This window comes from Eurytemora carolleeae, unplaced genomic scaffold (assembly GCF_000591075.1).
Source record: "Eurytemora carolleeae unplaced genomic scaffold, Eaff_2.0 scaffold59, whole genome shotgun sequence".
NCBI lineage: Eukaryota > Metazoa > Arthropoda > Copepoda > Calanoida > Temoridae > Eurytemora > Eurytemora carolleeae.
In genome coordinates this window covers 348376-361865 of record NW_019396064.1, presented here as the reverse complement: position 1 = coordinate 361865, position 13490 = coordinate 348376, and the positions used below count along the sequence as shown (strand labels likewise).

The following is a 13490-nucleotide window of genomic DNA, read 5'->3' as shown; positions in this document are numbered from 1 at the left end:
GATATCTGAATCCCTCCAGTGGAATTATAAACCCCTAGGAAGGATATATAAATCCCTCCAGTGGAATTATAAACCCCCTGGAAAGATATCTGAATCCCTCCAGTGGAATTTTGAACCCCTACGAAGGATATCTGAATCCCTCCAGTGGATTTATAAACCCCATGGAAAGATTTCTAAATCCCTCCAGTGGATTTATAAACCCCTTGAAAGATATCTGAATCCCTCCAGTGGAATGTAAGTCACCCTGCGTAAAGTTTTAAATTGTAAAAAGTATTTTTTCAAACCCCTCCAGTGAAAATGAATTCCCTCCGGTGGTCTCCAGTGGAGTCAAAATCTTACTACGAACTTCCATGAGTCACACATGTTTCGTTATTCCACACAATCTCGGCCTTTTACTTCAGTAATTTTTCAAGTCTATATATGACGACAGCTGTGGGATTATAACCCACGCCCTTTCGGACTTGTACAAAAATTGAATTATGTTATGTAAGAACTCGGAATCAAGCATCAAATCGGATTCAGAGACCAAGGTTGTAGATTACCGCTATTTCAGAAAATTGTTTTGATTTATTTCTAAGGGTTTTTAGAAGTATATATCTGTTGCAACAGTTGCAAAATACAAAAGTGAAATATATTTCAACGCAAAGGTCTAATCACACTAAAATTATGAATCTTGATATGAAAATTATGAATCTTGATATGAAAAATCATTAAAATATGTCAAGGAAAAACCTTAATAAAACTTTAAGCTTTAAAAAATGAAAATGCAAAATGGAAGTTTTAATAAATTGTTGAAAATGTAATGTTGGTATTTTATAAAAGAAAAGTTTGACGAATGGTGGTTCCATGTTTCCAGTTTTGAATATTGTTTCTCATATATCTGTTTCTCGAATAAATATCAGTTTGCATATTGGATATAATGACACAAGGATTTTCTAAAAATCAAATACAAAAGAAAAGATCAGAAAATAAACCCTAAACATATACAAATCTAATAAAACAAATAGAAATAATTATCAAAATGAAGTAATTGATAGGAATATCTAAAATAAAATATTTTTATATGATGCTTTTTTAAAGAAATCTATTGATCCCTTGTCACAAACTCTAATTTTATGATGCCTTTTTTAACATCATAATGAACAGAAGAGAAGGTTAAATTCATGCGACTCCGCGTTGTGACCTCGTATCTCCTCTAGTTTTAATTTTATGCACAAATATGTCAAAAAAAAACTTATCCGTTTACATATTAGAAATTCAAAACGTTATTGTTGTTAAAAGAAGTATTGGTTGCAAACATTTGAGATTTCAATCTCATGTGCATTTACGCTAGTTAGCGATAGTTAGCGCTGGTTTGCGCTTGTTTGCGCTTGTTTGCGCTAGTTTACGCTATTTTTGCGAAAAGGAAAATTAGGAAGTGATTATTCGAAGAAAAAACCTAATTTTACAATCTTTTTAAATCATTTAACATGTCAAATTATGAATTCTGCAAAATCAAACGATGGTGTTTACAGTTTTACGCAAATATTGTAATACAAGCTGGAGAACCCGGCGTTGCAAATGTTTATAATATTATTCATATTTACTCTTGCTGTTTACCCGCGCTTGGTATAGCATCATGATTTTTGATGAACTTCCCGGGTTTGCCCGTGGAAATTCAAAAAAAAAATTTAATTTCTATTCTATGTTACCCCCGGGAAGCTTCCCTCAAAAGATTTCAGCCAATTTGGTCCAGCCGTTTGGCCAGCTATAGCTAACATTTATATATACATACATATATATAAGTTTATAATTGTAAAAGAAGAGCTTTAATTATAGTATAGAGAAAATAAATCAAATACTTACATTTTACAGTTAACCATAGAACACTGGACGTTTGTGATCCAACTTCATTGTCAGCACTACAGCTATACTGTCCTTTAAAAATATCCAATATTTCTACAGTATTTTCAATATCTAATTAACTAAAAACTGCATTATACATAGGATTCTAAACTACACCGATATAAATTGATAAACATAAAAAACTTTCAAAACTTCGTAAAAAAATTCCTTTTATGCCATTAATCTGACAAATAAAAGTTCACAGTCAAGGTCAAAAGCCATATTTGATATTAATGTTGATATTAAAAAAGTAGCCCCACTTGGACTAATATTAATGAATAATAAGGAGTAGGTAAACCACTTCTTATATGTGGTGGTTAAATTTGAAATGATTTAACTACGCCTTGCTATTCATTAACTCTGCCCTCTGAATTCGTTAAAGTTTTTTTGATGTTTGTTTTAGTATTGCATTTTACTAAATGGAATACAATTTTAATTAAACTCTAATAAACAAAATAACGCCTCATAAACAATGCAAAAGTTTGACAAATAAAGAATTTATTTTTACCAATTTGAAAACTTTTAAAGATTTGGTCACTGATTTTGTGAGAGAGTATCTAATTTTTCTTAGTTTTACCTGAATCTCCCTTAGTTATATTCTGCAGAACTAGAATATTATCACTGATAATCCTTCCAGCAATCCTAGACTCAGATATCTCCAGACCCTGGACACCACATCATCATCATCATCATCATCATCATCATCATCATCATCATCATCATCATCATCTAAAACTGATGCAACTTTGCAAACCAGGTTTTATCTTTAAAAAGAGAGCCATGGGAAATCCCGTGAATCGTCCCTTTACGAGTTTGTATTTAGTATTTTACTCAAGGTTGTATAATAAGATTGCTTACCCTAGATGCGCTCCAATGTACGGAAAATGTTGTCTCCTTAGTATAGAAAGACGACGATGGGAGACAACTTTCCCCGTACATTGGAGTGTATCTAGAGTAAGCAACCTTATTGTACAACCTTGGTTTTACCTGAATCTGCTTTAGTAATATTCTGCAGAACTAGAATATTATCACTGATAATCCTTCCAGCAATCCTAGACTCAGATATCTCCAGACCCTGGACACATCATAATCATCATCATAATCATCATCATTATCATCATCATCATCATCATCAACATCATCAAACATTTCAACATTTTATATTTTTCAACTTTTTGAAGTAGATTTTCAAGTCACATTTGTCAAGAAACCATAACTGAAAATAATCATTTTTTAAAAACTATAACCATGGATGCTTGATCAGATAAAGCTTTTAAGACATTTACATTTACATTTACAAACCCTTTAAATGGAATGTTGACGTTATGTTAAGGTTTTACAGAATGCATCTACAATTCTTTTTGAGCCTCTTGCAGGTCAATAAGACTTAAATGTTAAAAAAAAACTAATGATAACTATGTCACATCATTGTTAATAATAATAATTGTTAAGTCCGGTTCATTTTAAGAACCGGGCCGACATCATCTAACCAGCTAGAGGAGCGGGAGAAGGCAGGCGGCCATGAGCCACCACTATTTCCCCTTCCGGGCCGCATATTAGCTTTTTTCTCTTCCCGCAGCCATGAGCCATCACTATTTCCTCTACTGTACCACCACATTTGACTCTTCCGAGCAAAACTACTTTTTTAAATGATATATTTAGAGCCTTTAAAGTGTGATTTTCAAAAATCCAGCCGCGTCACGCAAAAAATATATTGGATGATTCCTCTTAATCTAAACTGCAAAACTTTGTTTCATTGTTTATAATATAATTGTAAGTCGGTTCAATTATCGGAAAAATAAAAAAACTTGTTCTTTTTCAGTATTTCAGAAGAAGAATAAAAACAATTTTTTTTCTTCTAAAAATCGACACATTATTAAACAGGGTTTCCATTCAAAATATGCGTAATATTAGCCAAAAACTTGCATAATCATCAGCTTTATTTGTACACATTAAAAATTTATCTTTTTGCATGCCACAACAAAAAATACTTTCCAGCGTCTCTAGTTGTTGTTATGGATCAAGAAGATTACACATTTTGAGCATCATTGCGCTTAAACTTACCTCATGTATTTTGTCTAACAATAGTTGTGCATTTTTTTTTGATAATAAACATGTAGTTAAACATTTTTTTTACTATTTTTAAAAACAATTAAAAAAAAAAAATTCTTAACATTTTCCTAAAATCGGATAAAAAGTTTTTGCAAAAGAAACCCATATTTTTAAACATCTAAAAACTTACTTTTTACAAAATATATTAGTGATTAAAGCTTACATTTTTGAAGAATCGAAGTGTGTGAGAAGTTGGTCGGCTATCATCTATACACTCCATATACACATCCTCCCCCTCCCTACACATATACAGGGTTATCATACACTCCATATACACATCCTCCCCCTCCCTACACATATACAGGGTTATCATCTATACACTCCATATACACATCCTCCCCCTCCCTACACATATACAGGGTTATCATACACTTAATATACACATTATTTTATGAATATTTTTTATCGTTTTTTTATTTGTAATCAATAAGCTTGGGTTGCATCCTTGGAGGCTACAGCTCTCAGGTTCAATGTAATTCATCTAAAAGTGTTCAGCAATAACGTACACAAATAGATATTTTAGCTGGATGTGAGATCAAATAAGAATTACAAATTAATTTTTTTTAAGTGTTAACTAATAAACTGTGGAATATGAAGGTGAACATTGAGCAATACTAGAGCAAATTCTTTTACCAGTAGATTGAAAATTAGCCCATTAAATGATATGGAGCTTTTTAATTCATTGCACAATTGCTATGTTTTTAAATTCATTGACCATAATATAGAATCAAGCTAAAGTCTAAATATAAACAAAAAGATAGATAGAGAGATACATAGAAAGAGTGATAGAAGGATAGATATATAGATAGAAGGATAGATAGATAGATAGATAGATAGATATAAGGATAGAAATATAGAGTTTTCAATGACAAGTCTTGAATGTAATACGTTTGTATCCAATAAACGTCAAAACAGCTGAACCGATCGGGACAAAATTTATTTTGGAGTTCCCATAAACACAGGGAAGGTTAATGGATGATCAAAATTTCAAAAAATTTGATTTTAATATTTAGAATTCACAATTTTGTTTTTATAAAATCCGCAAACTTTGTTTTGTTATTGTTTTACAATGTAGATATACAAAGAGAAATTGTTCACAATTGATATAGAAGATGGGCGCGAAGCGCCCTGAATGCCTAGTAAATAGTTTGCCTATCTGTTTGTATCCAATAAACGTCCAAACCGACCGTCCAATTTCGAACAATTCAAAAAGAAAGTAATGGTTAAAGTAAAGATTATTTGCAGAAAAGGGGGCGCGAAGCCCCCAAAAAGTTTAGTTTTAATATACTTTTGTTTATGCAAATGGAAGAAATTTTATTTATTGTTGTGTATAAATCTAACCAGGTTTAGAATTTTATTTATTAATTAATTTAAAGAAACTAAAAGCTAAAAGGACCTTCAGGGTTTAAATATTTAATTAAATTTTGAAAAGGTTGAATCCAAGAGAAATCTCTAGATCCTATAGAACACCAAGAAAAAGAAAAGAAATGAAAAAATATTTTATAAAACTTGTTCAGAACTTTATATAAATTATACATAGCTGCAGGCAACATAAATTTTTTTTCAGTTTTAGTTTTTATTAAATGTTCAGGAACACTATGAAGCTTCTGTAATTCATAATTCATCCAATAAAAATGTCTGCCATTTTATGTATCTAAACCACGAAAACAGATTTAATGGAATTAACTGAAAAGTAATATTTGTATTTTACTGACAAAAAAAAAGGATTCTTATTGAAATTGTAAAAGCAAACAATCAAAAATTAGAAATGATTTTGATGATGAGTTTTTGCTATAAACCTAACCTGTCTAACCCTTATATCTTTGCCACCTGATGGTGTAAAGGTTTCACATTTCAAGCTAAGATTATTTGATCTAACAGAATTCATAATTTAAAAAATCACAGTTCTACGACATTGGGTTGCAAAGATTAGAGAATCTGAATGTGCCGCTAACCTTTTAAATTTCGATGAAAACAAAGTTCATAATTTTAAATTAAAAATAAACCTCTGCAGAACCATTCACCAATAAAACTATTGATTAAAGGGCTGGTTTTTATTAAAAAAACTGTTGATTAAAGGGCTGGTTTTTATAAAAAACTATTGATTAAAGAGCTGGTTTTTATAAAAACTATTGATTAAAGAGCTGGTTTTTATAAAAAAAACTATTGATTAAAGAGCTGGTTTTTATAAAAAAACTATTGATTAAAGGGCTGGTTTTTATAAAAAACTATTGATTAAAGGGCTGGTTTTTATAAAAAAAACTATTGATTAAAGAGCTGGTTTATATAAAAAAAAATTTTAATGATCATTGTCTTTAATTTGAACTGACCTGATGTTAGCATAATCTATCCCTGATCCATATACTAACGTTACATTAGGAGCATCTAAACAAAATAGTTTAATTATTATTGAAGAAGGAACTGTTTACTTGCCAAAAATACAGATTTTCTCTCTTTAATCTTTTCAACCTCTAATGTTTCAAGCCAAAAATTTTACTAAACAAAAAAGTTAAAGATTTACACCATAAATTAGGTTGTAAAGATATAGAACTTAGAAATTTTGAGAATAAATTGAATACATTTAATTTACTCCCTTACTCCCTTCCTCCCTTACTCCCATACTCTCATACTCCCTTGCTCCCTTACTCTCTCACTCTCTTACTCTCTCCTCCCTTACTCCCTCACTCTCCTACTCCCTTACTCCCTTACTACCTTACTCCCATAACCTTTTACTCACTTACTCCCTTACTCCCTTAATTCCTTAATTCAGTATACCCTTATTCCCTCACTCCCTTACTCAGAAAAAAAACATGTTTTGGCTTGATTGACTTAGTGTTAAAAATGCTAATGAACATAATCCCAATTATTACTCACAAAGTGCTTGAAGAGTAATTAAATCCCAGCTATTACTCACAAAGTGTTTGAAGAGTAATAAAATCCCAAATATTACTCACAAAGTGCTTGAAGAGTAATTGAATCCTCTAAGACTAGGTGTGGTAGAAGAGGATTAAATGTTCCACAAACCAAGCTAGATCCATGCAACTCCTTCTCCATGGTTAGATTCAACCTTCCAGACTCTCCACTCTGATAAATACATTGGTTAAAGAGACTACAGACGTAGACTCTCCACTCTGATAAATACATTGGTTAAAGAGACTACAGACGTAACTTTAGTTCCCTAAATCTAAAGCGCTACACGTCTGATTAACAAGGGTACCCTATGCCAAAGGCGGCGGGAGCGAAAGCAGAAACATTCCGCACTGAAAAAAAAATTGTAAAAAATGTCGGCACTTCGCTTGCAATATTTTAATGATACGGCTCACCCTTATAAATGCTTAATTCTGCATTTCTTTTTAGTCCTTTATCGTCGGTTTCTTTAAAATCCGCATGTCAATATAAAAAAATGATGGCGCTATAATTTTTGCTAAGATATAGAGATTTCATAAGTTGAGATAGATAGGGTTTTGTACATTTTTCATAAGCCTGCCCTGGATTAAAAAAAAATATTACTGCACGCACTGATCTGTAGGATTACCGAACCCAGAAAAGTTTAAATCGAGTTACAATAATCCTCTCTCTCATTGGATTCAAGAGAGTGCGTGTTTAAATTGTGAAAGGATGTATCATCATGTTTGCAATTTTTCGAGAGAAGCAAACAGGCCGTTTTGTTCAGGGGGGGGGGCGGGGATACCATGAAGATGATGAGTTATTATCAAATATAAAAAACATTTCTATTGTTTGTTAAAGGGAGTGCTCCCGAAAAATGAAAGGGGGTATAGGCTATCGGCGAAAAATCGCTTTTGATCTCTACTAATCAGTAATCATACTTCTATCTATCGCGTCTATAAGGAGAAAATTGTTAAAAACGACTTTTACCAAATTGAACGCAGCGACCATACAAATTCAGAAAGTTGCAATTTACGACTCGTATCGTAAAATAATCTATTTAATTTCAAACAAATCATTCAGATATTACAACCTAAGGTTATTGATTATTTTTCGATGCATTCGTATATAGTTAATATTTCATAATATTTGTTATTTGTTTTATATATAATCCACTTAAAAGGAGTTTTTTCCGCTAGGTGTCTCTGCCACGGGTAATCATTCAAATCGAATAAAAAATGTTATGAAATATTAATTACATACAAATGCGTCGAAAAATAATCTATGACTACATTCTTCAGAATAAGTCGTTTTTAACAATTTTCTCTTTATAGACGCAAAAGATAGAAGTAAGATTAGCTGCGCGATCAAAAGCGATTATTTTTCGCCGTAAGCCTATACCCCCTTTCATTTTTCGCGAATACTCCCTTTAAAGGATTACATTTACTGAGCGGTTAAATCAATAAACAAAACAAAACATTTTTTTAATATCATAAATTTGTTTGGAAAAAGTTAGAAAATTGACCAAAGACTAATGGAGGGAAAAAAATCGATCTTTTACTCATCAATCAGTGTCATTTTCGAATGTTTCTGAGGGCAGAAGATTTAATCAGAAGCAGGGGGAGGGGAGGGGGGTGGGGGTCGATAGAAAGAGAAATAAAACGAGAGAGCAGAAAATTATTAACAAATGAGAGTATAATAGAAAAATGTAAACATCATAAATTGAATAATCATAAAAAAAAGAAAAAGATGGGGCCAATATAGAATAAAAGGAATCTAGACAAAGACTAGAAACTACAAAAAAGGCTTAAGAAGAAAACAGAGATAATACAGAAATAAAAGATTATATGAAGTATTGGACAAACTGAGGGTAAAAAGGAAACAAAAGTTTTAGAAAGTTTTTAACACTTAGAATTTCCAAGTCCGAGAATAAATAGTAAAAGTTTACTAAATTCTTCCTCATTGCTTCTATAATCAAGACTGTAAACATTAAATAACATTTTTAGATTACGCAGAAATGTTTATACAGGGTTACCCACAAATGATAAAATTTCAGAGTCATAAGTTAAAGACATGGTATCGTCATAAACCCGGTGTCGGAACTCGGCTAACGTGAACGGGTTCAGTCAAGTTTCTTTAAAATCAATAATATAACAGATATTGTGGTTATGTGTTTTAAATGATAATTCTATACGTTTTACTGCATTAAAAATATGCAGGTCACCTTTGTAGAGAAACCACACAAGTAAAAATAATCAGTTTTCAAAATTGTAAACATAAATATCTAATTCATACTTGATCAGACAAAGGTTTCTAGGTTATTAAGTGAATCAGACATTGTCATCTTTGCATTGAGGGTCACATAAAGTTACGCTTACAAGCCAGGAAAGGGTGAATAATAACCTGTAAAAGAATTCGTTTTTCTTGTTTTTTGAGAACAATCGACCAGGTATAATATGTACCAGGACTGGACCCTCTACTCTCACATTCAAACTCGTATTTTCTAAAAAAAACTGTTTTATATTTTGTCTGAGTAGGGTTGAGTCAAAATAATGCTGTAACGACCGAACCGATTGAGTCAACATGCTTTGTTATTGTTAAATATTTCGCGCTTATTCACACAGGAATTGGGCCTTTGTCCTCAGGCATACTGCCTTAGTCATAAGGCATACTGCCTGAATGCCTTTTTTTTACCTATATCAGACTTAATCTATATTTAGACCTACTTCCAATTATTGGATTTCAAGATTTTATAGCTCTTTGGAAAGCCTATAATAAAAGCAACCTGATTGCACAAGTTTTGCAAAGAAATTTTGCACAGATTTTTTTCACAGACGCCTTTACAAGGAATTTGAAAATTTTCAGTTTTCCTTGAAAACACATTTAGGTTTTAAAAATTTTTCAAACGTTTTTGCACAATTGAATTTGCTGGGTCAAGGGCTTTTCAAAAATGTATAATTTGTTGCAATTTGCGCAAAATAAATTATTTTATAGACTAAAGTTGTATTTACTCACCTTCCTTCCACAAGATGTCCAATATGCGGCACTATTTTAACTCCCAGCGGAGGCACTGGCGTAAAAATAACATTTTTAGAATTCTTTTATCTTGGTTTCTAGTTTCTATCTCTTCAACACAAAAAAAACTGTCAGACAGGTTTATTTTTTTCAATTAGTTGAATTCAGGAATTTAACTTCAGGTTTTTTTCATAAAGACAATGAATACAATATTGAAAGCAATAAAACAGATGGAAATTTAGACATAAACAAATATTTTTATCATTTTTAATATTGAGTTCTGAATATTGTATTGGTGGTTATTTGTCTGGCACAAAACTGCGAATTTTAAATAAAGATGAAAATAACTTTTTATTTTGAAATTTCGCTGTCGTTAAATCTGTAGAAAACACCTATACAAGTTTGGGAGTTAAAACTTTTTTTATTGAAACTATATCAAAAATATTTTTTAACGTTTAATTTATCTTGAAAAATATGTCTTACACGAAGTAACCAATCCTTAGTTATACAATCACTTTTTGGTATTTCTTTAAATTGGGACTTTTTTCTTCATTTTTTCTCCTTTTATAAATATTAGATTGAAAAATGTTGTATTATTTGATTAAAAACAGTTAACCAACACAAGTTTGAAAAGTAAAAATCAATTTTCATTTTGATCATAAGTTTTTTAATATTAGGTAGCAAGAAAATTTGGAAAGGAAAATTCCAAAAAGCAAAATCACTGTAAAAAATTCCGGCAAAAACTTTCTGAATCAAAAACCCGAAGAGACAAATTGCAGATAGTTGCGGCAAAAACAACAAAATCCAAAAAAAAATACAAACTCTAGTGAGAATAATTTCGAAGAATCACATTTTGAAATGAGAATTTGCAAAAAAAAAAAACTCCAGATAGACAGATTCCGGAGTCGAATTCTGGAAAGATAAGACTAGCGTGATATTCCGAAAAGAATAATTCCTGGAAGAAAAACTTCCAGATAAAAATCTCCTGAAATACAAACCACTGAAAGACTAATCTTGTACAAAGTCACAAAAGAGAGAGACAAACCTCTAAAAGACAAACTCATGAAAGACAAACTCCTGAAAGACAAACTCCAGAAAGACAAACTCCTGAAAGACAAACTCCTGAAAGACAAACTCTTGAAAGACAAACTCATAAAAGACAAACCCCTTAAAGACAAACTTTAAAATACAAACAAACAAAAACCTGAAAGACAAACTCCAAATAAACCCTGAAAGACAACCCCCTAAAGACGATCTTCTGAAAAACGAACTCGTGAATGGCAAACCCCTGATAAACAAACACATAGCAAAAGACAAACTTAGGAGAAACAAAATTGAGTCTTTGCCACAAACTCATATTTTCAAATCCATGTATCAATTTGCATCCTGATGGTGTTAACCTTTGATATTATGAAATATTTCAGGTCTACAACATGCAAAAGTAAAAGGAAAACAAAATCATAGTTTGTGGCAAATACTTAATTTCTTTTATTATTCGTAGCTTATGATATTACTTACATACAAGACTCAGGGCTGCTGTTGCTGTTGATATAGATTGTTGCAATATAATTGCACCACACCCAATCGTACTACCGTTATCTCGTCTGTAATATAAACAAAAAAGTAGCTTCAACCTACTACCTACTACCTACTACCCACTACCTACTACCTACTACCTACTACCTACTACCTTATACTACCTACTATCTACTATCTACTACCTACTACCTACTACCTACTACCTACTACCTACTACCTACTACCTATTCGTCCCCTTCAATATTTCACAAAAATCATTAAAATCCAAATTAAGAAATTGTTTAATTATAAGTAAACAATCAATGAGAAATCAATTGCCTGCAATTAATTGAATGCACGTAAAAATCGATCAGCAAAACATGGAAATCAATTTGTAGTAGTAACAATTCGATTTGCCAAATGTAAAAATAAATTGGCTGCTGCATGTAACTAAAAATCGATTAGCAGTAAATATAAATCAATTAGCTGTAAATATAAATCAATTTGCTGTAAATAAAAATCAATTTGCTGTGCTGGAAATCAATTGTTTTTAGAAATCCTGAATATTGCACAGTGCAGAAAAATCATAAAATCATAAAATAAATTTGTGAATATTTTCCTATTTGATCTTGATTTTCAACCCTAAATCTGGTTGCCTAAAATAATTGTTAAATTTAAATCTTTCATATTTTTTAACTGATCAGAAATCAATTTAACAAATTTTAACCTCTAAAATATTTCTTTATTGATCAGAAATCAGTTCAAGAAATTTAAGAATTTCTTTTTGTAAAATCATTCATCAAATTTTGCTTGACATTACTCAAAAAAAAGTTCTAATAAAACATTAATTTTGGCTTGGTGCTCCCACGTTGCATTAACTGATATATATATATAGTATTCTCAACTTTTTTCAGTTTAAATATACATTTCAGATGTTTAAAAATATATTTTCTAAGACAAGATGTTTCCTGGGTCTGACACCCAATCATCATTTATAAATATCCATTTAGTTTCAAGTAGGCAGAGCTTTCCGAACCCGCACATGTAAGACGAATGTCGAGCTCTGATTGGCTGGACTTTGACAAGAGATTTAGGCCTGGACCGACTTTTATAGTTACCGTACTGTCAACAGATAAAACTGACAACATATTTTAAAATTGTTTTTATAAACAAAATTGTTTTATTTGATTCCGCAGTTTGAAAATATTATCGCACGGACTCAATGATTCTCAGAACTTCCCTGATTTTAAAATTTGCACACCAATGTAGATTTTTTTAATTTTTTTGCCTCGGTTTACGCATGTTTTTATTAAAATCATGCTTATCATAGATTTTTTTTTCTCCGAAAATCATTAACTCTGGTATCGTGACTCCCGTGATTCTGCGTGAGCCACTGAGCTCCGACAAAATTTGTTAGCTGACATCTTTTTAGGATTTGTTCAGAGCCATGCATCTCAGTAATATGCAGAAATGAGAATTCATTTAAATACTAAAAGAAACTTTTTTCACAAATTTTTTTGTTGCTATTTTTGAACCTCATGGTGTTAGGAGAAAACAAAAGAAATTAAAACCACGTATTGTTAGTAACAAAGTATATTGAAACAAACAAATCTGTTCTGCTTTATAGAAAGAAAAAACTGGATTTTGTTCAAAATATAATTTTTGGCGGGTTTTATAATATTTTGGATTATGTTGAGACTAATAATTTATTATTTACCTGGCCAACTATAAAATTTGAGAATATTTTCCAAGAAAAGTGAACACATAATTTAAAACTTTAAAATGTTAGTCTTGTCACATTTTCCACTAGGAATCTTTTATTTAAACATCAAGAGGCCGAATTTAAAGAATTTACGCCGCGGTTTAAATTTAAGTCGCCGCTCAAATATGGTTGGTTCCACTTAATTTAAGACGTGGCTTAAATTCATTAAATTCGGACAAAGGAAAGACAAAGAAATATAGACATGGGCTTTTTTTTGTTTATGGGATCGAACTCGTAATTTTAGAGACCCTCCAGTTTAGAGACCCTTCCAGTTTAGAAACCCTCCAGTTTAGAGACCCTCCAGTTTAGAGAC

At 31.2% G+C, this 13490-nt stretch overlaps 2 protein-coding genes across 2 annotated transcripts in view; both read right to left on the bottom strand.

Moving 5' to 3' along the window:
- The window catches only part of LOC111709655 (uncharacterized), a 47339-nt gene extending 35835 nt beyond the window's left edge, over window positions 1-11504 (bottom strand). The window contains exons 1-8 of the mRNA XM_023483438.1: window positions 11416-11504; window positions 9898-9952; window positions 9286-9385; window positions 6951-7080; window positions 6327-6381; window positions 4160-4235; window positions 2872-2959; window positions 1846-1917 (exon numbers count right to left, since the gene is read on the bottom strand). Coding sequence (XP_023339206.1) covers window positions 1846-1917; window positions 2872-2959; window positions 4160-4235; window positions 6327-6381; window positions 6951-7050 — 391 coding nt within the window. The 5' untranslated portion in view covers window positions 7051-7080; window positions 9286-9385; window positions 9898-9952; window positions 11416-11504. The remainder of the gene's footprint in view (window positions 1-1845; window positions 1918-2871; window positions 2960-4159; window positions 4236-6326; window positions 6382-6950; window positions 7081-9285; window positions 9386-9897; window positions 9953-11415) is intronic.
- Window positions 11505-11999: 495 nt separating this feature from the next.
- Window positions 12000-13490, bottom strand: part of LOC111709354 (uncharacterized) — a gene marked incomplete at its 5' end in the record, with an annotated part of 12520 nt that continues 11029 nt past the window's right edge. Inside the window, 1 exon segment of the mRNA XM_023483002.1 lies at window positions 12000-12071. Coding sequence (XP_023338770.1) covers window positions 12000-12071 — 72 coding nt within the window.